The following is a 26,855-nucleotide window of genomic DNA, read 5'->3' on the forward strand; positions in this document are numbered from 1 at the left end:
TCTCCTTGAAACTTACACACTGGGTGGCAGACCAGGAAAGTGGGCAGAGTATGTGGAAGAATTCTCCCACACATCATTTCAATCTGTCCCCTTGGCCCATCAGCTAGCTATCTGAGCTCTCAAAGAGAGAGCTCCCTGTGAAATCATAGGAAATATATATATATATATATATATATATATATATATATATATATATATATATATATATATATATACTGGTGCACCCGATGACGGGCACAGTGCTCCTAAGACCCTTGTAATTTCCTGTGATAACAGCAATAGGAGCATCTTTTGTTCTCCTAAACCCCTTGGGATTTCCTGGGTGATAACACTGGTTTTTGTTGCAATGAGGTGAGTCTGGGTGGGTTCCTGGATGGGGCTGTTTACCAGAAAGATCAAGCCATGGGTAGAAGCTTGGGATTTTCAGTGCCACACCCCATTCTTCTGAGAGGGGAGAGGGGATGACATAGAGTTAATGATTGATCATGCCTCGTGATAAAGTCTGCATAAAAGTCCCCAAAATGCAGGGTTCAGAGAGCTCCCGGGTTGGCGAACAGGTGGCGGTTCTGGGAAGAGTGGGGGGCCTGGAGAGGGCCTGGAGGCTCAGCACCCCTCCCCACACCTCGCCCTGTGCATCTCTCCCATCCGGATGATCATCGATATATTTTATACCATCCTTTTACAGTAAACTGTTAAACAGTAAGTAAAATGTTTTCCTGAGTTCTGTGAGCCACTCTAGCAAATTAACTGGCCCTGAGGACGGGGCCATGGGGGCCACCTGGACGTGCAGTTGGCATGGGAAGGAGGTGGGTGGGAGCATCTTGTGGGACTGAGCCCTTCACCTGGGGGATCTGATGCCCTCCCCAGGTGGAGTGTCAGCACTGAGCGGAATTGCAGGACACCCAGGTGGAGTCGCAGAATTGCTTGGTGTAGGGAAGCCCCCCACACAACTGGTGTTAGAAGTATAGCGTGGGAGTAAAAGAGAAACACGGGAGGGGCAGAGTGTAGGTTTTCTATGCACGCCCATCCCAGAGCTTCTCTTAGGAGAGTCAGTCATTGTGGTAGCTAAGGTGCCTCCAAGGCTGGGGACAGAGACAGCCAAGAACAAGAGCCATGGCTCACCACGCCTCCAGCATCCATTGCCCGCGTACACTGCCTCCGCCATCTCTTCTGCAGAAACTTATCTGTTTGCTACCAAAATGACTTATCTTTTCTGTGATGTCTGAAACTAACTTTAAAACACTTCAACGCAGAGACTTCTGGTTCCAGGCGAGATGTGATAAACACCTTTCTCCCTAACCTTCCCTCCAACGACAGCTAAAAACCCTGAATGTGATTATAAGATAAACATAGGGAGGCCCCGAAAGATGGCAGAAAGAAGACAGACTGGCTAGGGACCTCAGGACTTGAGGAATGACAATGAGATAAAATAAATAAAATAACTCACTGGATAGGCTTACTAGCAGAGGTAGATGACTCAGGAAAGAAGCATTGAACCTAAAGGTAAGTCAATAGAAATCACACAATTTGAATAACAGGAAAAATAGACTGAAAACATAAATAAACAGAGCCTCAGAAATCCTTGTTACAATTATAAAAGATCGAACATTCCTGTGATTCGTGAAATACTAAAAAAAAAAAAAAAAGAGGAGAAAAAAACGTGGGGCTGAAAAAAAAATATATTCAAAGAAATAATGTCTAAAAATTTTGTAAAACTGGCAAAAGGCATAAACCTACAGATTCAAGAAGCCGAATGAACACTGGTCAATTTATATGTACCAATTAAAAAGCAGATTGGCAGAATGGATTTTTAAGAAATGATGCAACTCTATGCTGTCTGTAAGAAATTCGATTTAAATATAACAATCTAGGTAGGTTGAGAGTAAAAGGATGCAGAAGGATACATACTCTATAAACATCAATCAAAAGAAAGCAACAAGAACCCCAAAATAGAGCCACACAAGTCTGGTCAACTGATTTTGGACAAAGGTGCAAAAACAATTCAACGGAAGAATCATCTTTTCAACAAAAGGTGCTATAGCAAGTGGCCATCCATAAGCAAAAAATAAAATAAAATAAAGTAAAATAAAATCCAGCCAGTGTGTCTCAGCGGTTGAGATTGGGTCTGAGGTTTGCCTTCATGAACAAGAGGAAACTCTCTGTGGTTCTGTGTCTTAATTGTTGGAGGTTGGGAAAAGGAGAGGAGAGGAACCATACCCAGAGTCCCAATATACAAAAGGAATAAAACCAGTTTCTGTGGTTGAACCAGAATGAGGTTTAGAGCCCAGTCAGCCTGACTTCTGCTTCGCCCTCTAATGGTGGCTCCAGAGGCACCCAGTGACTACTAAGGTATCTATAGAATCTCAAGGGTGATGACTCAGGCTCATTTGCATACCCATAATACCCTGCACAGAGTACAATCCTTTTTAAGTTTAAAAAAACTTTTTTTAAAACTTGACAGTTCTAACTACAAGAAACTAAAGTTTCTTGGGCAAACTTTAGGCAGAAAGTACCTCAAGAGCTAAAATGCCACCATAACTGAACTAGGAGTTGCAGTTACTGGAGGAGGGAACTTGCCAAGAGCAAAGCATACTCTGGTTTCTCTTCAGATCGCATAAATCTTTCGCCTTTTACTAAAGATTTCCGTGGAGAGGAACAATTCTGAGTTTATACTCAATTTTTTGAGGCCTTGCTTTGGCAGGGCTAGCCTTATGGTTATAAAGAAAGACGCAATCTAAAACAGAACACTTCTCTGGTTTCACTACTAGTAACCAGTTCTGGTAGTTGTCACATGAACTGGAACTCCACCCACTTCCTCCTGTTAGGCAGTGCTCCACAGGAGCAGGGCCCGTTGGCCTGAACTGGTTTCTACTACCTGCCTCATAAATGTCTGCATGGATGACAGAACTGGGTCTGATATTTGCCTTCATGAAACCTGGGTGTGAAATTATGCTGGACAACCCACCCACCTGGAACTTAGCTGCGACTGTTATCCCGACAGCGGCTTCAGTCAGTTCCCCACACACTGATGCCACCCTTCACATCTCACTGGGGCGCTATGCGCTCACTCTTACCTGCAGTGGTTTCTAATTTCTTTCTAACAGAGACAGCAACTGTTCAGGACATGATTTTTAAAAGTAATAACCTTCTGAAGAATGTTGACCGGCACCACTTTTAGGGAATGTGAGAGAAGAAAGTGTTTCCCCACCTCCAAGTCTCTCCAAATTTCAGCTCCAAGTCACTGGTTCAACCCTCTAGCCTGGAATAATCTCTGCTCCTTCTTCTCTCCGAGTCGCACCTGTTAGTCCCACCTGTTAGATCACTTGTACGGGACATGTTGTAAAAGTTAACTCTTCCACCTCCCGGGGATGGTTCTTAACACTGAATGTGCCCAAATGGGGAGCCCACCGTCCAGAAGCAGTGAGTTAGCATTAGACGGAATCTAATCAGAAATCGGGTCCTAGACACGGTTACAATTCAGATAACTTCAATACTGGCATCTAAAGCTGCACGGGAGAGTTTATTAGCATAAGGAATGTTAGGAATAAATAGAGGGTAAAGAGGGTCAAATATACGGTGAGGGAGGAGACTAGACTTTAGGGGGTGAGCACACAATGGGTATACATTTATTATGAGGTTGTACACTTGAAATGTATATAACGTTATTAACTAATGTTACTTCGATAAATTTAATTATTATTATTTTTTTTTCCATCACCATTTATCCCCCTACACCCTCTTCCACCTCCACCCACCCCCATCCTCCCGCAATCACTACACTATGGTCCATGTCAATGAGTTCTTTCTCTCTTTTTTCTTTTTTGCTCAATCCCTTCACCACCAGCCCCAGCACCCGCCCCCCCCACCCCACACAGCTGTCAGCCTGCTCTCTATCTATGAGTCTGTCTCTGTTTTGCTTGTTAGTTCAATTTGTTCATTAGATTCCACATAGGAGTGAAATCATACGGTACTTGTCTTTCTCTGACTGGCTTATTTCATTTAGCGTAATATTCTCCAGATCCATCAATGCTGTCAGAAAACGTAAAATTTCCTTCTTTTTTACAGCCGAGTAGTATCCCATTGCGTAAATGTACCCCAGCTGTTTTATTCACTCATCTACTAATGGGCACTTGGGCTGCTTCCAAATCTTGGCTACTATTAATAACGCTGCAATGAACATTGGGGTGCACATATTCTTTCAAATGTATATAATGTTATTAACCAATGTTACCCCAATACATTTAATGTTTTTTTAAAGAGAATTTACAAATGAAAGGAGTGGTGTTCAACATATGCGGTGGGTTCGGAATTTCCTCCAGCTCCAACACCCTCCTAAGGAGGAGGCAGGAGAACCCTGGGAGCTTCAGGGACACTTGGAGGCAGGAAGGAAGGATTTCCTATGTAGTTGCCAACAGTTGCTGTAGGGAAGTGTGGGGCCACATTTCATCCTAATGGATATGGCGGGGTCAGGAGAAAGTGCCTGAGCTTTGCGAGGATGAAATTTGTACCCACTGATAAGGTTAGACCCGTGGTCGGCAAACTGCGGCTCAGGAGCCGCATGCAGCTCTTTGGGCCCTTGAGTTTTTAGCAAAGGCCAGCTTAGGAGTACCCTAATTAGGTTAATAACAATGTACCTACCTATATAGTTTAAGTTTAAAAAAAATTGGCTCTCTAAAGAAATTTCAATCGTTGTACTGTTGATATTTGGCTCTGTTGACTAATGAGTTTGCCGACCACTGCGTTAGACAATCAGATTTCTGGAGTCTTGAGAAGAAAACAGGAAGATAAAGATCCCGGAGAATTCTTTATCCAACACGGTACTCATACCTTTCACAGCACGTAGGAAAGATACCTGATTCCCAAGTGCTGATGAATACTCTACCTGGGTCAGTGCCAAGGCAAAAGTGATGCAAAATACTGAACCCGGTTTGAAAACTGAGAAGGCTTATCCTTTAGCCACTCTATACCTTCTTGAATCCTCCAAGCAACGTGCCAATCGCCAGGTCAAATTCTTGGTCCAATTGCTCTTCATGTTCTGACAAGAAAAACGGTGGCCATTAGTTCCAAATCCAAATGAAACTGGTTGGTTTCATAGCAGAGGCACTAAGAGAAACTGGAACGTGTTCTGGAAAAGCCGCCTGTGGACTGAGCTACGGGCATGGAAACGTCACGCTCCTGGATCCTCTGCTCCAGTTTTCTGTGAGCTGAGTTCCTGGAAATCCGTGGTGGGGCTGCTGGAAATGTCCCCTCCCCTTGGAATAGGCTCACAAAGGGAGAGGTGTCCAGAGAGAAAGCTTCCAGCACAGGGACCCCCCAGGAGGGGTAAACGCAGATGCCACACTTGTTCAGGTGGTAAAATATTTTTATATACAGTTTTTCAATCCTCACTCGCAGATATGTTTTTATTGATTTTAAAGAGGAAGGGAGAGGGAGAGAGAGAGAGAGAGAGAAACATCTGTGTGAGAGAGGAATATTGATCAGTTGCCTCCCACACGTGCCCCCAATGGGGATCGAACCCACAACATGGGTATGTGCCCCGACCGGGAATAGAACCCACAACCTTTCAGTGCATAGGACGATGCCCCAGCCAACTGAGCCCTACTGACCAGGGCAAAAAAAAATTTTTTTAAACAGATCATTCCACCCAGTGATGGTGAGCAAGGCCTCATGATGTGGGACAATGCTAACAAGATTATAACATGGAATCGTATAATAGTAATAAGTATGTTTATAAGGCAAACAGTACAACCGATATAAAACGAAATATAATAAAATCTTCACTCAAATGCATTTTGAGGGTGTATGATAACCAGGCAGGGTGTGAGATACTAGGAATGAAACAGTAGAAGAAGACTGGCATGTCTTTTGCCCTCCTGGGGCTTACTGTACACGAGGTAAGAGAGACAAATGAATAATAAAAAATTACAGTAGTGCTGATGAGTGCCATGATACAGGAATAAGGAGGTGGAGTTTGAGTTTGGGGTGTCTAGGTGATATACAGTAGGGTATGGGTGGTGCTCAAGAGGGCCCTGAGTTGAAGATAAAGACTCAGGAGACCTCAGCATAAGGGTAGTGAGGAAGCCTCCAGAAAGACTGACATCACCCAAAAGACACAGAGTGCACAGACAAGAACGAGGAAAACCATTGCTATTGGACCAACAAAAGTACAAAAGGAGCTACCCAGAACACAGAAGACCAAAAGGAGCTACCCAGAACCATCACCGGAAAACCAGAACGAGTGTGCGACTCAGACGTAATCACGAAACGATGCTGGTCTAGAGTGGAACCAAGGGGCAGATTCACACACACTAGATGCAAACAGCAGGCCCAACCTCAAGCCAAAGGCAACACTGCCCCAGGAACAACAGAAAAGGGAGGGGTACGGAGCACTGGGCCAGGGTCCGCGTGGCACAGCTCTGCCACACACATGGTATTCCGGGTCCAGGAGGTGTGCTGGAGGTGTGGTTGCAGCAGGGCCCTGGTCCTTCCTGCTACAGCTGCACACATGCCAAATTGTGTGTGCGTGCGTGTGTGTGTGTGTGTGTGTGAGAGAGAGAGAGAGAGACTGCGTGTGCACGTGCATGGGTGAACGTGCTGTGTCATGCACAAACTCAAGTCAAGGGAACAGTCTGCAATCCAACAGCAAGACACTGCAATCCAACAAAGAAATACAGGAACCTCCCAATTCACTAAGGCAAACTGGGTGGAAAACCTCTCTGCTTCTTGTCTTTTTGGTTTTGGCTTCACTTTCATACACAGAGAAATCTCCAGAAACATCAGGATTATAAAGAACTGAAACAAGGCAGAAACTGAGTTCTTTTTTTCCTCCTTTTTAAAAAGAGTACATTCAGAAGCAGGGAAATTTACCTGCTAAGCACCAGATATCCTGAAGCTGGAGCACACCGCCCTCTAGTGGGAAAAAGGAGTTCTGTGCAGACCGGAGAATTATGACGCGATCCTGTCCAGCAGGGGCGCTGTCCTACTGAAATACTATCTCACACACATTCACAATTTTAAAGTTTCTAGTAGCCACATTTTTTAAAGTTTTTAAAAAGTGAAATTAATTTAGTATATTTTAGCTATCTCGATCTATCCAAAACATTATTTCGACATGGAATCAGTATTAAACAACTATGGATGAGTTACTCTACATTCCTTTTTCTTACTCATTAATTCTTCAAAGTCCAATGTTCATGTTATCCCAACAGCACATCTCAACTGGAAGTGGCCACATTTCAAATGCTCATTAGTCACGTGTCTAATGACTACAGCAATGGACAACATAGCTCTAGAACAAAATCCCCCTCACGCTTTGGAAAAACGTCTACAAATCACCCGCGTCTGACTTCTTGACACAAACAAATGCCATACAACACACATGTAAAATTGCAATGCAAATCCATTCACAAACCCTTAGGAAATCAATGTCTTAAGTTGGCCCAAAATGCTTTGCTACAGAATTCGGTTGACATGGGAGAATGGAAGCTGAGACTTGTAGCAGGAGCTCCTTCCCCGAGGAGCCAAGGCCCTCAGAACTTCTCTCATTATACCTTCTAGGGAGGCATCCCATGCTCTCACTCTTTGGGCGAGAACAGTTTTCATCGTAAGCCACAGTTTACACTCAAGCGGGAGGAGCCTTCTCTGCCAGAGAAATTTTCTCCCCACCACACAGGCCTGACTGTAGGTGCCCTGGTCCCATTTTCCCATAATGCAGTGCTGCACCAAAGCGCCTGAGCGCATAGAAATGAGAACAGTTTCTGCTGATGAGCCCTCCTGACTAAATCAGCTGTTGATTCTCCTCTCTCCAACCACCACCCAACAAAAGGATACATCAAAACCCCACCCTACCTACTGAGTGAGAGAATTTGCATTTTAATCACTGCCACTGGGCTCGGGTGGTGAACCATTTACTTAAAAGCTCTAACTAACCTTCCCCTTTCACCCTCAACACTTTGGTGGGAAATCAGTGCTGGGGTGGGGCAGGGGTAATTGGAGGGCAGGATCAGTGACAGGGGAGGGGGGCATTACACACTCACATGCCCTCCTGTGATACAAGCCACCGCCAGGGAGAAGCAACCCAATCCAACCCAATCGTGACTTAATGCATCCTGCTGCTTCTACGCATTTGAACATTCTAATCATCTCCTACCGGTTCTTTAGTTTTCTAGGGAGCCTGCGGGTAGAGAAGACTGTGTAGTAAATGAGAGTAGAGAGAGGGAGCAGGAAAATGGACTTCTAAAGATGAGATAGCTGAGTGGTAAGAAACTCTCAAATATTCCCATAGAATATCACATAGAAGAGGGATGACAAGGCGCTGGTTTTCCCACAACATTCTTGAGGTGTGGGGGCTCCTTCTCTCCTGTCTCCCGCTCAGGGAATGAAAAAGTGATTTAGAAATTCCCCAAGTAAAAGGGAACCATATAGGATGCAAGGCAATAAAGGGCGAAAAAGGTCTCAAACCTCCGGACAGGGCTGCTCTTCTGGGACTCACCTAAGGAATTCTGGTTCTGTCCAGGCAGCCAGCCAGACAGGAGGGAGGGGGGAGTGAGGGGGCGGGGGGAAGGGCATTAGCGTGGGAGTCCTGAAGCTCCCAGGAGAGGAAGATGCCGTGGACTGAGTTGGAAATGATCCAGCAGAGAGGAAGCCATAAGCTCTATGCACATTCTTTGTATTTGATGGAACATGGAGCATGGGCCGGTGGAGCAGGGAGTGAGGAGCTGTGGAGTCTAACACTACGGTTGCCTTTATTTTTTTATTTTTTATTATTTTTTTAAAATATATTTTATTGATTTTTTACAGAGAGGAAGAGAGAGGGATAGAGAGTTAGAAACATCAATGAGAGAGAAACATCGACCAGCTGCCTCTTGCACACCCCCTACTGGGGATGTGCCCGCAACCAAGGTACATGCCCTTGACTGGAATCGAACCTGGGACCCTTGAGTCCGCAGGCCGACGCTCTATCCACTGAGCCAAACGGGTTTCGGCACTATGGTTGCCGTGAAATGCCCTACAGCCAGGCCCTGGCCCAAGTCATTGTGCGAGCTTTATTGAAAGCATTAGAAAGCAGAGTCCCTGAAGGCTGACACGCCCTTGAGGACCAGTGGACAGGCGAGGAAGGGGTGGGCTGCCAGACTTGGAATCCCAGGAGGAAAGCGATTGTAAACGATTAAACGATGCTGCTGTTTCCTATGACCCTGGCCACCGCTAACAAGGAAAACAGGGTCAAGTGTGTGGACGAAAGGGACCACATGCTGACCTGAATGGGGAGGCCTGTATGGCAGTCTTGCAAACTCAGAGACCTAAAGTAGCCACAAAGGTTGGTCTGAAATGAAACTTTAACTAAAGGCAGTTATGGTGGGCAGTTACATCCCAGGCTGGTATCTTCACTGACAAAGTCAACCTTTACCTTAACTGAGCCTATTTGTCTTTTTGCATCTATGATAACATACCCTTGAAATGTCTGGGTAACTTGTAACTTCCCTATTTCTGGAGCCAAATGTGGTGGGCGCCAAGTCAGATACCACAAATTCCTTCCTTATCATGTTAATTGTTCCTGCACCCACCTAAGTATGTGTCCATCATTTTACTTTTTATCCAATCCCAGGGGTTTCCCCCCACTTTGCTTTATCCCACCTCCTTTATCTATCACCAACGAATTTCATGTAACCTACCTATGTCCCTCCTTTGATTGCAATGTATAAATACAAATTAACCCGCCATTCTCCGGAGCATTATCTCAATTCGTTGAGGTTCTGCTTCCCGGCATATGTTGACAGTTTGGCTCAAATAAACTCACAAAAATTCTTTACAGGTGTCAATGTTTTTTTTACGTTAACAAGTGTAACATGAAGTACCATCACACCGGTCACCAGAGCTCGGCTGGCCGTCAAGGCAGTCTGTCCCGTGCTGGACTCCTGCAGGGGCTGTGCACCGGGTCCCTTCACAGAGGACAGCAAACTGAAGGGCCCCAGGTGGCCCAACCCGGTCTGCCAGCTCACCTGGTTCCCAGGCCAAGGTCATCTACTCAAGGACAGGACCCTCAACTGCACCCCCGGCCCCCGCCCCAGTCTCTGCACCCAAGCCCACGGCTTTGAGAGGGACATATGCGGAATGGGAGAAAAGTCAATCCTGGTGATGCATAAGGAGGAGGCGGCTGAGGGCCGCGGACTCCCAGCTGTGCTTCCCAAACCCTACCTTTGCCATTTTAAATGCCCACAACTACAGATTCACCTGCCTTAAGAGCGAGCCGAGCCCCGACTCCTCCACTGAATATATAAGATCCTTCACACTCTATCCCTCCTTTGGGATCTAAGCTCAACCTTTGCCCCTCTCCCTTTGCACTCTACACTCCAGTCCTAGTGAGTGGTTTTGCAGTTCCCAGATCATGCTGCGTTTTCTCACACCCTCGTCCACTTGCCTGCAAACTCCCCTCTGTCCCCAGACCCTCTGCCCCTCTCCTACGGCTGACTCCTGGTCTTCCTTAAGGCACGGCTTCCCATCGCCTCTAGGGAACTGTCGCCGACTACGGACGAGACCACTCATGGTGCCTCCAAAATTCTTTCTTGCACAGTATGGGGAGTTTTAAGCAGCACATGCTGGTATTTCCCCGCCTCCCGGTTGTGGCCACAGAACTCCGTTCTGGCCAGCTGGGTGTGAGAAGTGACAAGGTGCCCTTAAAGGAAAGGAGGGTCCTCAATCCCCATCCAGTGGGCGGGAATGTGGACTTGATGATGATTCCTCTCCAAAATACACACAAGAGCACTAAAGGCAGCAGAGCGAGAAGAGGGAAGGAGCCTGGGCCTCCAACACCATGGGCTGCCTCCAGGTGTCTGCAAGGAGGGATGGTGAGAGTGAAATGTCAGAAGTTACTGCAAATTGTGAATGCAAATCCCCACCACCACCTCCGGCCTTCAAGAGCCATTGAATGAAAACCCTCCTATTATAAAAGACTAGCCACAGGATCAGCTAAGCCATCCAAGATTAGGGTGGGACACTCCACTGATGCACTGATTCAAACTGTCCGAGAAGAGAGGAAAGCAAAGCGGGGGGCCCACGACATCCCAGGAGCATGAGGCCATCTTCCCGGATCTCCCACCTCCGAGCGCTCCCTGCCACCTTCCTTTCTGGACGCAAGTTCAGGAAAGCCGGGCCCCTTACCTCGGGAGGTTTTGTAAACCTCATAGAAAGAATAGAAGTGGAAGCCCAGTGAAGCAAGCAGGTAAAGAGACAGCTCCCATCGGGGCAGCATTGCTTCTTGTGTCACAAGGTCCTGATGCCCACGCTGAGAGTTTCTGGACAGAGAAACAGAAATAAAAACATTAAGCCATGGACGTGACACTCAAGAACGGCATGTTAACACCAGTCAGCTCAGGCGTTCTCTGCCAGGGACCCATCGCTGTGCAAGGTGACACCGATATAACCCCAGTGAAGCCTCCTGCGGCCAGTTACCTTAGACCAGTGGTCGGCAAACTCATTAGTCAACAGAGCCAGATATCAACAGTACAACGACTGAAATTTCTTTTGAGAGCCAAATTTTTTCAACTTAAACTATATAGGTAGGTACATTATTATTAACTTAATTAGGGTACTCCTAAGCTGGCCTTTGCTAAAAACTCAAGGGGCCAAAGAGCCACATGTAGCTCGCGAGCCGCAGTTTGCCGACCCCTGCCTTACACACACACACACACACACACACACACACACATGCCCACGTGGGCAGGCAGGTCTTTCCCTCTGAGCTCCTGCAGCCCCATCTCCCTCCTGTCACTGTGTACACCACACAGTTCCGTCCTCATTGCCTGACACACCTGTCTGTCCCCGGGGAGTGGACCTCTGGGGAGCAGGGACCCTGGTCTCTGAGTCCCCAGCACCTTGCACAGGGCGTGCGATGTAGCAAAAAGGGAGTTTAAGCAGCTCCATGAATTAAAAAATGGCTTCAAAAGCCTGAACAAAAGACAAGCACAATCATCTCCGACCTCTTCTCGGCCACATGCTGTCACCTCCTCGTTCTCCCCTCCCCAGGTCATCCCACAGCTGTTCGTAAGGTGGGTTCGGGGAAACTGCTCTGTCTTCCATCTCCTCTGAAAGGGAGGCTCAGGACATAACCCAGGCAGCTGTGGCCGGCTGCTGGTCGCCCACCCGCCACATCCAGTCTCCCTCCTCACACATAACTGCGTTTTTTTGTTTTGTTTTGTTTTAAAATATATTTTATTGATTTTTTACAGAGAGGAAGGGAGAGGGATAGAGAGCTAGAAACATCGATGATAGAGAAACATCGACCAGCTGCCTCCTACACACCCCCTACCAGGGATGTGCCCGCAACCGAGGTACATGCCCTTGACCGGAATCGAACCTGGGACCTTTCAGTCTGCAGACCGACGCTCTATCCACTGAGCCAAACCGGTTTCAGCGATAACTGCGTTTTTTATCTGAACGCGTAGATGCTGCACTCCGCTCTGTCCTGTAGCCCCGTGTGGACACGTGGAGAGTTCTGGCTGTGAGGCGGTGGTCATATCCTTCCTGCTGGGTGGAGCTGGAACAGCCACCACGTGGGAACACCAAATACAGGCGCCCCGGTCCCTGACTCAACCTACCACCCCATGTCCAGAGCTCCCCGGGTCTCTTAAAACCGGACTGTCACGTGTAAGAGGAATGCACTTCTAGGCTGTGGAAGTCTCAGTTAGTCTAGATCGCTCTGTGTGGCAGCCGTGTCTGCCTTCCAGGAAGAGGGCAGGTGATGGACAGTTCGGCCCTAAAATCCTGCAGATTAAATGATCAGTTCCCAAGCAACAAAGCGCCAGCTAAGTGTAATCCTTTTACAGCCCTCGTCATTTTCCTTAAACCTCTCAAACATGTTCCATCGTGGGTGCCAAATTAAATGAAGGGTGAATCTGAAGCCCCAAGCAAGCGAGCACTTTTAATATACGACGATAATGCCAACAATCAGAATTCACGCCTTAGTTCCTTTTCCCAGCAGCCTGGTGCAGTACATGGAGCGAGGGAGGGAGGCGTTTCACAGATGACCAGTGTGAAACAGGTGAGACTCCACAGTCAGAAACAACTGAGCCCCAGTTCAAACCCAGTTCTTGGGACCACCGGGCCCCCACCGGCCCCCGAGCCAGGACGTTCAAGGAGATACTCGTCCTTAGAGCCTGGCCCAGCATCTGCCACACACACACACACACACACACACACACACACACACACCCCTTTCTTCAGGCTGAGGGCACAGAACAGGGAGGGATGTAAACTCGGGCTTTCATAAAATGCGAGGTCAGAAGTCAGTGGGCTTCCGGCCAGAGAGCCCTGGATGTCAGTTTGGTCTGGCTTTCTCCTGCACCCTGAGACCCAAAGGCACACACGCCAGCTCTCTCGGGCCCGAGCTCCCAAATTCCTTGCACTTCAACAACGCCTCCTGGGGTCCCCCTGCTGCTTTGCAGAACCACTTCTCCTTCTAACACTTCAGGTCACTCTGTTTTTAAATACCTGGAGTCTCCTAGAATATCTTAACATTTCCTTCTGGAACTTCGTAGAAAGAGAGGAGCCTTTCCTTCAGCGGGAAGTTAACCTTTGAACATAAATACTCTTGGAGACTAAAGGAACGTTCTAGAAGCCCTGCTCTTGAGGCTCTTTTCAAGGACACTCTTCTAGACACTCCATTCCTCTGTGTTAATGGTTTAACGCTCAGGGGAAAACTCCAGTGCTACAGCGTTTCCCTTTATGATGCAGCTTTTAGCTCCAGGTATACGTTTTGCAGAGACCGACACAAAGATACACAGTAATGAGCAAAGACACATAGAAATGAGCAACCCAGCAGCAGCAGGGCTGTGTCCTCACTTATAACATTGGGGACTGGACCTAATAACCTCCACCTGTGGGCAGCACGGTGGTGAACGCTGCCTCCAGCAGACCTGTGGGGAGTCCAGGGCCTGCCGTTTCCTAGCTGAGGAACTTGACCGGGTCGCATCCTCCCAGGCGCCTTTCCTCAGAGGGCTGTTGAATGGGTGAAAGGTAAAATGCTTGTCCAGGGCCTGGCGCGGAGCAAGCACTCGATAAACATCAGCTCCAGTCTGTCAGCGGGACCCGCTGGTGGATGTGATTCATTAGGAGCTGACCAAGCCAGAGCCCCGATGTTCTTCCGGAACGGGTGACATCGAGCTGGCCTCCTGAGGGAGTGGCCGTCCCACCCGCTGCCAGGCCTCCTCCGGCACAGGGACACCCCCAGCACTCTCCCTGACGTCTCTCCTCTCCCGCTTCCCACACGCAACCCAAGGCCACCGGACAGGCCGTCCTGGGGGGCCACCTGGGGGGCCACTGGCGAGCTTTCTGCCCAGCCTCTCTTCCTCACCACCTCCCTTCTCGTCCCCAAAGGCCCTGTGTGCAGCACTCCCACTCTTCTTGTTTGTCCCCCACACTTCCAGGAGACACCCCCACCACCCAGACACCCACATGTCCCTCTCCACAGACCATTCTTCCTGACACCTCTCTTTTCTACTCTTTCCCACTTATCTCAAGAAAACGCCTCCCTTTGAGTTTTTCTCTCTGTGCTCTCAGAAAGCGAATCAGAGTAGATATGTTTTAACCGTTTGCACTCGGATGTCGAGATTAAAATTATTCTTTGAATGTATCAATAATTTGAAATATAAAAAAAATCCAAATAAATAAGTTTGTATGAAAAGAAACTCCAGTTTTTTATTCTACTGCCGCGCTTTGTAAAATCTGGGGTATTTAAAAAATTAAATCCCGAGTAGAATAAAGGAATCGAGAAAAAAGCAAGCGAGTGCAAAGGGTTAAAGAATGTAGTGACACAACAGGGTCAGAGACAAGGAAAGTTGTGCATTTGGGAATACAGCTAGAACGTTTTAAAGATGTTCCAGCCCGGCCTGGCCGGCGTGGTTCAGTGGTTGAGCATTGACCTATGAACCAGTAGGTCACAGTTCGATTCCCGGTCAGGGCACAGGCCCGGGTTGCAGACTCCATCCCCAGTAGGGGGCGTGCAAGAGGCAGCCAATCAATGATTCTCTCTCATCATTGATGTTTCTATCTCTCTCTCTCTGAAATCAATAAAAGTATATTTTTTAAAAAATAATAAAAATAAACAAAGATGCCCCAGCCCCTAAAGGTTCCCAAACACTTTCCCGGAAAATTCTCAAGTTTCTATTCTCATTCCCTTAACAAGCATGTTCTTCTTGAGGCACAAGCTGTCACGATGAAACCAGAGAGCCTTACTCAGACGTGTGAGTTAAGCTTCCCTCCTGCTCTTTATGCACAGGTTCAGTCCTGCAGAAACACTCTCAGCGAGTGGGTATCCGTGGACAGCCTAGAAGCGACCCATCATTTGTAACAGGACTTCTATAGGGAACAGCCGATCGGTAGCAGCACAGCCTGTGTTTCATGAGAGTCTACCTGAGCAATTGACATCAACGAGGCCGGACCGTAGATGTGAGAGTTGAGGAGGGTGGCTGGAGGGGGTCTAGAGACGTCTAGAACACGCCCACCTCAGTGGGGATACTGGTCAGGGCTGTGAAGAGTGAAAAACGTTGATGGTTTAGTGAAGAGAAAGTCAGAGCCAAGTGCCAGAGGGTCTGAAACATACATGATGACATGTTTGGATCTGATCTCCTAAAGAAACAAACCTCAGGCTTGTGAGCTGGTGCGTTTCACTGATTGAGTGAAGCTCTGGGAAGAAGCCCTCTGACCCTGTGGTAGAGTCCAGAGATAGAGAGGTGGGTGGACTCAGGCCGCCAGTAGGAAGGGGAGAGAAAGTGCTGGAACCAGGCAGCACAGATGAGGAAAAATTAAGTTGCATCTGGCATCAAATCCAGGAGGCAGTAGGATTTAAAAAAAATAAATAAAAGAAAGAAAGAATAGCCCAGCCGGCATTGCTCAGTGGTTGAGCGTCAACCTATGAACTAGGAGGTCACGGTTCAATTCCCGGTCAGGACACATACCTGGGTTGTGGGCTAGAGGCAGCCGATTGATGATTCTCTCTCATCATTGATGTTTTTCTTTCTCTCTCTCCCTCTCTCTTAAATCAATGAAAATTGAAAGAAAGAACATAAAACAGTAACTTCAAAGCTGTAAGACTACAGTATCTCAAAGCTAAATATTATGGACAAGAGTGAGAAATCCGAGGCAAATTTTACTATTTACAGACCTCATTTACTATTGAGTGTTGGAAGGAAACTGTAGCGGAGGTTTCCCTAGGATCAAAGGGAAGGAGGCCAGGCTGGAGTGACAGGGAACTTTCCCTTCCTCCATATTGGGTAGAAGGCCCGAAAAGCTGGGTGTTTCAAAAAGGTATTTATCTGAAGACTACAGAGCTCAGGAGGCCCACCGAATGAAATCTTGGGCATAAAATGGCAAGAATTTCTCAGCTCATCGGACACTTTCCTATACTGAAGGGACTTCCATCCATTTACATTTACCTTGACATTTAACATTCCACCTACTTGCAAAGACACCGTCTACTCTAACCCGCACCAGGAGGGCCGTTAGCTGTCTCAGGAGCCAGAGCCCAGCTCAGAGAAAGGAAGCGATCTTCCCGAGCACACGGAGCAGAAACCAGAACCCAAGGTCCCCACGCCCACTCTCTTACAGCAGAAACTCTGTTCCTTAGTCTGGGCAGAAAAGCATAGCTCACTGTGCCAAAGCCTGAAATGTGCATAAACGTAACTCCTGTACGATGCTTTCCCCCAGCAGACGCCGTTATCATTTCAAAAGCTTGTCATCTTTTTTTATTTTTTTTAAATATATTTTTATTGATTTCAGAGAGGAAGAGGGAGAGAGAGATAGAAACATCCACGATGGGAGAGATTCATGGATCGGCTGCCTCCTGCAAGTCCCTCACTGGGGATCGAGCCCACAGCCCGGGCATGTGCCCTTGACCGGAATCGAACTGGGACCTTTCAGTTCTCAGGCTGACGCTCCATCCACTGAGCCAAACCAGCTAGGGCTGTCATCTTTATTTTTTGATGTGTGCAACAAATGGATTCCAATATTTCCATTTTAAATGTTTCCTGCTCCTCAAGCTATATTTCTAGCCCTAACTAGGCTATCACCACACACCCACATGCACCAGGCCTTTAAAGCGATGCTCTCAGCATTAAGCCAACCACCCTTCTGATGGCAGCACCATCTCACACTGTTGCCCAATGTCCTAAACAGAAAATTTCCCCTACTGGGTTTTCCCCTACTTATTCCAGTAGCAGCCGTACTGTAATAAGTACTGCTTACAGATTACCTATGCCGAGAGAGCACTTTGCAAGTATTATCTCATTTAATCTTCATAACAACTCTTTGAGGCTGGTCATTCTGGGATCTTCATTTAACACAAGAGAAAACCCAGGCCCAGAAAGGTCAAGAAACCTGCCCAAAGTCACACAGCGAGGACACAGCAGAGCTTAGGTTCATACGCACCAAGTCTAACTCCATAGCCTCCCCTCAGCCACCTCCCTCTTCTTATCGAGAGCACCAGGTTCATTTTTTCCCAACATCACTGGTGAAATAAATCCATCAGGAAAGTTGGAAGGTAACATGCACTCCATAAGCGCAAAAGAATTTGTTAAGTTACGTATAATTCAGATACCCCCTAAGAGGCAAAGAAAACTTGAAAAATCAACTAGATGTAATCCAAATGTACATGAAATACATAACTAGTACATTCCTTAAAAGGTTTACTGAAGACCAACTAAACCAAACCAATCTAGCCTGGATATAAGAGGGGAACGTCAGCAGTTACAAGGAGATAAGGGCTGAGTCAAACAGAAATCGTTCTAAATTTAGGAACAAATGAGCATCCTGGAAACCACAGAGTAATCAAAGCACAGGGGCACATGCCCACTGAATGACAGCGGCTTTGGAGAGAATGAAATATGGGGCAATATTCTAGCACATTTGAAACAACTGCTGAGACTTTTGCTCTTTTCCAGGGTCCAATTTAATGAAACAGAAGCCGATTCTGCAGAATATAAATTACACGACTTTCGCCAGAAAACCCAAGTCTAGACACAGCCTGTCTTCTAACATCCCAGTTTGCTCCAAACCCTATTAAAGCGTCTTATAAAGAGCCTAATTCTTCTGCCCACACTTCCCGACACCCAGAAGAAGGATTAGACAGATTGGAGAACTGGAACTGGGCAAAACGTTGATATATAGAATAGTTTAGAATGCATACCATTACTTTCAATTATGCACTGAAATGTCATATTCTATATCACCGCATAGTAAGCCATCCCACCACAGTGCCTTAAAACAAAGAGCTGTTCCTCTTGATGAGTCTGTGGGGTGGCGATCTAGGCAGTTCTGCGGATCTCACCTGGCACCACTCATATGACTAAGTCACCACATGGCTCAAAGGGGGCTGGGGTGGCGGCGGGCCAGGATGGCCTCGCGCACACACATCTGGCACTTGGCTGCTAGCCGCCTCGCTTTGCCTCCACGCGGGCACTCACCCTCCAGGAGGCTAGCCCCCTTCTCAGCGTGGTGACCCCAGGGTTTCAGAAGAACAAAGGCAAGAGGTGCAAGGTCGCTTAGGACCAGGCTTCAGAATCCACAGAACATTGTATTGGTCAAAGCAAATCAAAAGGCCAGCCCAGACTCAAGAAGGAGGAGAGCACAGACACCATCTCTTACGGGAGGAGCAGCTGTGGCCCTTTAAAAGGGGGCGGGGACATGGCCTGCCACAGCAGAATGTCTAAGAAATGAAATCTGGAAGGTTAGTGGGAAAACTACATTTCACAAAGGATCTTTATTATATAAAATGTCAAAAGGCAGAGAGAGAGAGAGAGAGAGAGAGAGAGAGAGAGAGAGAGAGAGAGAGAATGGAAAAAATAATTATGCTCCCAAATCAGGATTTCAAAATCAGCGGGGACCTTATCGTCATCTGGTCTAATCTCCAGCCTGTTTGGAAATTCCACTTACAATAGCCTACTGGACCATTTCCAGTAACAGTACAAAGGCAGGGAAACTTTATCCTGTTTTTCTCCTTAAACTAACTCCAAATCTGGCCTCTATTTCTAAAAAACCTTCTGCCTCTAGTCCCATTGTACCTTCTGGAACTAAAGGCAGGATAATGTGATGGTTTAGACCAGGCGTCCTCAAACTACGGCCCGCGGGCCACATGCAGGTGTTTTTGTCGTTTTGTTTTTTTACTTCAAAATAAGATATGTGCAGTGTGCATAGGAATTTGTTCATAGTTTTTTTTAAAACTATAGTCCGGCCCTCCAACGGTCTGAGGGACAGTGAACTGGCCCCCCGTTTAAAAAGTTTGAGGACCTCCGGTTTAGACTGACATTGGAGTCAGAATGCCAAAGTCTGAACCCCCAGCTTTGCTACTTTCTAGCTGTGTGTCCCAGGTCAATTCGCAAAACCTCTCTGTGCCTCAATTTCCTCATCTGTAAAAAGGGAAAATAGCAACTCGCAGATCGTTGCTATGAGAATTAATGAGTTTACAAAATAACACAGCAGTGCCTTGGGCATAGTAAGCTATGAAATGCTTATTCTTTTTAAAAAAAATATATTTTATTGATTTTTTACAGAGAGGAAGGGAGAGGGATAGAGAGCCAGAAACATCGATGAGAGAGAAACATCGATCAGCTGCCAACTGCACACCTCCCACTGGGGATGTGCCCGCAACCAAGATACATGCCCTTGACCGGAATCGAACCTGGGACCTTTCAGTCTGCAGACCGACGCTCTATCCACTGAGCCAAACCGGTTTCGGCAGAAATGCTTATTCTTGTTTTAAATATTATCACTTTTTTACTAAAAAGGCTTAATAATACTCCCTCAAATATTGGAAGACAATTAATGCCACCCTCTCCATCCCAAGCCCTCTTCCTGGACAAATACCCATGAGTTCCTTCAACCACTTTTTCCATGACTTGGTTCCCAGACCCTTCGCCATTCTGTCAGCTGTCCCTCTATCATACAGGCACTTAGAGCTGAACCCCGAACTCCAGAAGTGGCAGAATGAGAGGAGGGTAAGACCTCACTTCTCTTTTTTCAGAAACGATATTTCAAATAATAACGTCGCAGACTAACTTCTTCAACAAATTATCAGTGAGCTCTTACTGAGCATCAAGAACTGTGCTATTTGTGAAGATGAGAAGACATAAAAATCCCATCTGCGTTACCCCCAAATATGGCTCCCCAGAGATTTCCACGTGCGGATCCCCGGGACCTGTGAATGTATTACCGTACACGGCAAAGGGACTTTGCAGATGCGATGAAGGTAAAGATCTTGAGATGGAGATGTGGGCCCAGTACAGCCACAAGGCAGGGGGGGAGGAGGGTCAGAGGCAGAGGAGAGTGATGATGGGAGCAGAGGTCAGAGGGATGGGCTCTGAGGATGGAGGAAGGACCCAGGACCAAAGGGCTGGAGAAGGCGCCAGAAAGCAACAACAAAACAGATTCTCCCCAGAAGGAATGCAGCCTGCAGAGCCACTTGGACTTCCGACCTCCAGAGCTGTCAGGTACGTTTGTGTTGTTTGCAGCCACGAAGTCTGTGGTCATTTGTTCGGAAGCAATAGGAAACTAACATACCGTCCCTGCCTGAAAGGTTCTGTATAAAACATCAGACTATTTTAATCCAATTGTCATAAAGTTGCAAGAAAAATACACCTGAAAACAAAATTTTGTATTTAGCTCTTACCTTAGCAATTTTTTTTTTTTTTTGGCGTTTACTTCACACTGATATTAATCTTCACGTTCAACATCCCTCTAAGTCTTTTTATATGAACTGCCCTTCAGCCAGACGTGTGCTGTGAGAGACTGGCAATAAGGAGCCCGTTTTATAAATCCCTAACTCAGAAAAGCTACTGATGTGGTATTGTACGCTTTCCTCTGAAAATTCTCATCTATTTTAAACCTTTTTCATCACCAACAATCATGCCCGTCACATCTTACACGCCCCAGATTAGGGGCGTCTGAGTGAACCAAATATTTCATAATATTTTAAGTAAAGTTTGTATTAAAATATACTTAAAGAAAAAAAACGTAATGGTTTTGAAAAGTGGACTCATCCCAGTAATTACCACTCAGATAAAAAAAAAGTAAATGCCTCAGAGGTCCCCTTCTGTCCTTTCCTTTAAGCCTGACATCTGTCACCCTAGTTTACTTAATTTTGCCCATTTTTGAACTTCACACGCATGGAATCACATAGAACTTCCTCCGTTGTGTCCACCTTCTTTTTGCTTAGCTTTGTGTTTGCGACGTTCATCCACGTTGCGTGTAAGGCAACAATTTGTTCGCTCTCATTGCTGTAGCGTATTCCGTTGTGCAAACAACTTCTTTATGCCTCTACCCGTTCCACTATTGATGGACATGTGTGTTGATCCAACGTAGGGCCATGACGAATAGCACCGCTCTGCATAAACTGCATGACTTTTGGTGCCCACATATACACCCTACTGTTGAGTGTTTACCTAAGAACGGGGTGGCTGGGTCAGAGACGAGTATGCCCCAGCTTTAGTAAGTGATAGCACAAACCATTTCCAAAAACAGTTATACTCAATTTCCTACCCATCAGCAATGAGAGTTCCGGTCTGTCCATATCCTAAGCAGCCCTTGGCATGGACAGTCCCTTTCATTTTAGCCGCTCTGGTGAGTGCATACTGATAGCCCACTGTAGTTTCAACTAGCATTTCCCTAATTCCTGGTGAGGTTAACCACCTTTTCATATGTTTCTTGGGAATTTAGGGATCCTCTTTTCTGAAATGACTTGCCATCTTTCTCTCTGGCTGCCCATCCGTTTCATGATGCAGAAGTAGTTCCTACATTCTGGGGTCCGAGTTCTTCATTGGAAATATGTATCACATTCTGTAGCGAGCCTCCTCACTGTCTTTGTGGAGTCTTCAGATGAACACAAGCTCTTACCAATGTTTCCCTTTATAGTTAGTGCTTTTTTTGTGTCCCACCCAATAAACCTTTGACTGTCCCTTTATGAAATATCATAAAGATATTTCACTTTGCTGACTTAGCTCTCACGTTTAGCTGTCTGATTACCTTAATTTTTGTACATGGAACGAGGAGGGTGATCAGGATTCATTTTGTCCATATGGACATCCCCTTGGCCCAGCATCGTTTACTGAAAAGGCCGTCCTTTCTCCACGGCACTGTAGTGCCACCTGTCATACGTGTAAGCCTGTTTATGGATTCTCTACTCAGTCCCACCGTCTGTCTAGCATGGTGCCCATACCATACTTACATACTACCTATGCACCTAGTGGCTTAAGTCATTCAACTTTGATCTTTTTCTTAGATTGTCCAGAATTTCCAAATAAATGTTCAATTTGGCTCATCATTGCCTCTTTCTGAAAATAAAAAACAAAACAAAACAAAACAAAACTGCTGGGATTTTGATTGGGACTGTACTGAATCTATAGATTTAATGTGTGGAGCAATGACATACCCTCCATTATTGGGTATCTTTAAATTCATTGTTTTAGCTTGCAGGGAATTTTTAATCATGAGTGGGTGCTGAATTTTAGCAAATAACTCTTCTCCTTTATTCTGTGTATGTGGTTAAAGTACATTTACTGGTTTTCTACTGTTCATTTACATTCCTGGAATAAATCCCACTTGGTCATGGTTTAATACCCTTTTTATATACCTTTCTGGACTCCATTTACCAATGCATCATTCTAATACTTGAGCATCTCTTTTGTGAGAGTTTGACCTATAATTTTCTTGTGCTATCCTTATCAAGCTTTGTAACAAGGTTATGCTGGCCTCATAAAAGCAGCCAGGGGATGTTCCCTTTTTATCTCTTTCTTTTTTTAAAAAAAATTGTAATATTTCACAAGTGAAGCCATCTGGGCCTGAAATTTTGCTATGGAAAGGTTTTTAACTACAAATTTAATTTCTTGAATAGACATAGAACTATTCAGGCATTCTAGTTCTTATGGCTTAGGTGAGGCATTTTATTCAAAAAGCTTGTCCATTTTACATGAATTTTCAAATGTATTACCATAAAATTGTTCAGAATAACATCTTAAGATCTTATTTTTTTTTAATGTCTCTGGGATATGTAATGATAACTCCTTTTTCTTCCCTGACCCTGGTACTACCATACACCATGAAGGTTCATTTCCTCTAAAAAAAAAAAAAAAAGGCTGCCATGTGCTTATATGACACACCACCACGAATATTCTCCAGCAGAAATGCCCACAGAGGAGTAGAACAGGCAGAGACTATAAACAGCCCAGCAACTCCGTCTCAACAGCTTTGATCACCAGCACAACTGTGAACCTGAGCACTGACCGAAGGAGAAGGAAGCAGCTATTAGTAATGACCTAGGGCGGCTACCGAGAACTCAGAAGACAAACGACCACTAAGGAGGGTGTGTAACCTAGGACAGCCTCCAAGGGTATCCACAGGGGGGATGAAGGGGGCCAGGAACTTAAAAATGTTTTCCTCACACATCTTTATTTTCACGAACCTCTAACTGTAAAGTCAGGATTTCATGTGGTTATAAATGTGGACAATAAGCCATACCAGGAAGAGCAATTCTGGTGACACTATCACAATAAGAGGCACGGACGTGTTCATATCACAGTGCGGCTGCTGCACAGATTGCAAAATATCATGTACATGGGTATCCCTACTCTGAAATTATGACTTATTTCATACAGAACTGAAATTTGTTACTTAATGCATTAACAAAGAAACATAAAATACTCTATTACAAATTTGATTTCCCCCTACAATTTTGAAAACTTTGTTTCAATATAATTGTAACCCTCTGAATATTTATTTATTTACTAGAGGCCGGGTGCATGAAATTCGTGCATGGGTAGGGTTCCTAGGCGTGGCCTGCGATCGGGGCCAATCAGGGCCTTCTGGCTGCTGGCTGGGGCCTCCCTTTGTTCTGCACCACCCCCTTGTGGTCAGCACATGTCATAGTGAGCGAGTGAACTCCTGGTCTCCCAGTCAAACTCTCAAGGGGATACTTTGCAAATAGCCTTATATACATATAATTTCTTTAATCCTCATCAAAGGAGTGCTTAGAGAGAGAAAGAGAGAAAAAGAGAGAGAGAAACACTGATGAGAGAGAGAAACATCCATCAGTTGCCTTCCTTACGCGCTACGGGAGCTGAACCTGCAACCCAGGCATGCCCCCTGACCAGGAAAAGAACCTGCAACCTTTCTGTGCATAGGGCAACATTCAACCCCTGAGCCACTCCAGGCAGGCTGTTTGTTGGTACTGTATTACCCTTTCCTGTGATAGGCGGCTGAGGTATATGCAGAAACTTCGAAAAATTTAAGTAATGTTTCTTTTGGTGACTAGAGTGTCTGACAGGAAAAGAAGGGTACATTTAAAAGACTGTACTTTACACAGACTCCTTGTAAAAGATTACCTTAAGACTGCTTAAGTGTACTTTCCCAGTTAGGCCTCATTTGTAGAATGAGTTAGACCAGGCTTATTTGAGATGTAAACACATACTTTGAAAAATGAGTTAGGCCCTATGCGTGGAGAAGAAAGCCGGGCCATTTTCTTTCAGGACCCAGGATGCATTTATATGCAATTGGACACATGTGGTTATAAATGTGGCACACGTTAAGCGGGTTCTTTCTACCTATTCATCACAAAGTCGGTCACTTGCATCTCAATTGTAATTGATAAATATGGGGCCTAAGTACAATTTACTTTATCATGGGGATGCTGGCAATTATTTCTGTCTCCTCTGAAAGTCCAAACTAAAACATTATATAACGCTGGCTTATTGTCATTCAAGTTTCTCTGTGAATATTTTTAATGCCTTTTAAAAAGTGGTTTCCCCAGGCTCCAAAGAGGTCCAGGGCACACAAAAGAGGCAAAGAGGCCCTAAAAGAAATCAAGAACTTCATCCAGGCCAGGGAATCCCGATGCAACAATTCAGGAGCACTTCCCCTGGCCCGGCCCTGTGCTGGAACCAGGAGACACACAGGTAAGGCCCACCCTGGCTAGTTCCCGGCGTTACCTGCAGAGTTCCCAGCAACATCTCGCCACCCGCTAAAGTGACTGCTCTCTCCAGAGACTTGGCCTTCACCCTGCTAGTCTCTGTATCCTTCTTCCCAAGGAGGAGCAAAGTAAATAGCAGGTAGCACAGGCTTTAATCCAAAAAGAGGACTCCCAACATTTACCAGTTTGTGGCTTTGGCATCTCCTCTAAGCCTTCCTTTATTCTCCTGTAAAAAAAAAAAAAAAAAAGGACAACACTACCCATCCTTCCGTTACCAGAAGGTTTACAAATAATGACTTTAAAGCATCTGACCAGCACACCGTCCCTGTCAATATTAGTTGACTCTTTCAGGTCAAGACTGGCTGTTCCTACCCAACACAAACACAGCGAGGGGCTGCCACAGAGAAAGGAGGGAGAAAAGGTGTAGGAAAGACAGAACATAAAGAATGGAAGAGGGGGGGGATCATACTTAGTCTTCAAATTCCAGTATAAAAAGCACCCCCTCCTCCGAGAAGCCTTCCCTCTGAGCTCCTTGGGTTCCCACAGTGCTTACAACACAGAGGTGAACGCCTAGCTCTGCGAATGAATGAATGCACGAATGATGCAAAACAGAAAGTAAACGAGACTCGCCCCCCTACAATGCAAACCTGCGAGGGCGCCCAGCCACTCACTCGTCTGGCCGCCCTGACCCAAGCGCCATGAACCAAGGACGCAGCCCATTCCTTAACACCAGTGCCACGCTAGTGCCCCTCGCCCCGCGCTGCTAGGGACTGCCGGGAGGAGGCCCTTGGCACAGAGACCAGTGCCATCTAAAGGCTAGATTTAGAAGAAAATGGGGACTCTGAGAGTAGAAAGCAAAAGACATCTCTAACTTTGGGGGGGGGGGGGGGGTCCCTGGAGCCGCAGCAATACTGCCAAGGGGACCCGCGTCCGCAATTCCCCGCAACAGGGCGCAAAACGCGGGATGTGCAAGGCGAGGGGACGCGGGCCAGGGAGAGGGGACGCCGGCGGCGGGAGCCCAGCTGGGCCGGGCGCACGGCCACAGCCCCCGCGCCTTTGTCTCCGCGGCAGGACCGGCGTTTCCCCCATCCCGCCCGCGGGCGCGCACGCAGGAGCCGGGGTAGGGAACGGAAAGCGTCCGTGCATTTCTTTTTTTTTTTTTCAACCGAATCACCGAAGCAAAAAAAAAAAAAAAAAAGTCACCTAAAACGTCCCGGGACCCGCTGCGGTCCCCAGCTACCCACCTCCGGGCTGGCCCGGGCGGCGGCGGCGGCGTTCCCGCGCGCCTGCGTCCCCAACACCCCTCTCCGCACTTCCGAGTCCAGGCGGCGGCGGCGGCGGCGGCGGCGGGCTCCCGGGAAGCCGCCCTCTCCCCGGCGCGGCCGTTGGCGGAGCCGCCCGCCCGCGCGCGCGCTCGCAGCACGTCCCCGCCTCGTGCCCGCGCGCCCCCCGCTCCCGGCGGCCGGGCCTGCGAGCTGGCGGCGCTGCGGGGCGGTGGCGAGCAGGCCGCGCTTCCGGAGGGGACCCGCGAGCGGGCGGCCCGCCTCTCCGCCCGCCGTGAGGTCCGCGTGGTCCGGCGGGGCCCCAAGCCTCCCGCACACCTGGGCTCTGGCCCGGGTCCCGTGCAGAACCCCGCGCGGACCTCTCTCCCGCCCGTTTGTTCATTGCAGGCCTGGGGGCTTGGGAGTCCCCTGAAACTCGAGGTGAACTCTACATCCCACCCCAGCGGTCCCCACCTGCGGTTCGTAGGCAAAAGGCGGTAGCTGGGTGGCATGGAAAGAGGGCGCGCTTTGCAGCCCTGGGTGCTCCCCACCCTGGCTCTGTGAACTTAGCCCCTGTGGCCTCCCTGGCCTCAGTCAAGCAGAAATAAGCTCCCCTGCTTTCCTCCGGAGTTGGAGGGAAGAGCAATGGC

At 47.1% G+C, this 26,855-nt stretch overlaps 1 protein-coding gene across 5 annotated transcripts in view; it reads right to left on the reverse strand.

Moving 5' to 3' along the window:
• The window catches only part of HHAT (hedgehog acyltransferase), a 174,308-nt gene extending 147,976 nt beyond the window's left edge, over positions 1 to 26,332 (reverse strand). For 2 of the 5 annotated variants that reach the window (XM_079761620.1, XM_079761621.1), the window contains exons 1-3: positions 26,188 to 26,318; positions 11,158 to 11,291; positions 4,968 to 5,035 (exon numbers count right to left, since the gene is read on the reverse strand). In XM_079761620.1, coding sequence (XP_079617746.1) covers positions 4,968 to 5,035; positions 11,158 to 11,248 — 159 coding nt within the window. In that variant the 5' untranslated portion in view covers positions 11,249 to 11,291; positions 26,188 to 26,318. Of the gene's footprint in view, positions 1 to 4,967; positions 5,036 to 11,157; positions 11,292 to 26,146 lie in introns of all 5 variants that reach the window. The other 3 variants (XM_079761624.1, XM_079761623.1, XM_079761622.1) reach the window with 3 other exon arrangements.
• Positions 26,333 to 26,855: the final 523 nt, after the last annotated feature.

This window comes from Cnephaeus nilssonii (assembly GCF_951640355.1).
Source record: "Cnephaeus nilssonii genome assembly, chromosome: 21".
Taxonomy (NCBI): domain Eukaryota; kingdom Metazoa; phylum Chordata; class Mammalia; order Chiroptera; family Vespertilionidae; genus Cnephaeus; species Cnephaeus nilssonii.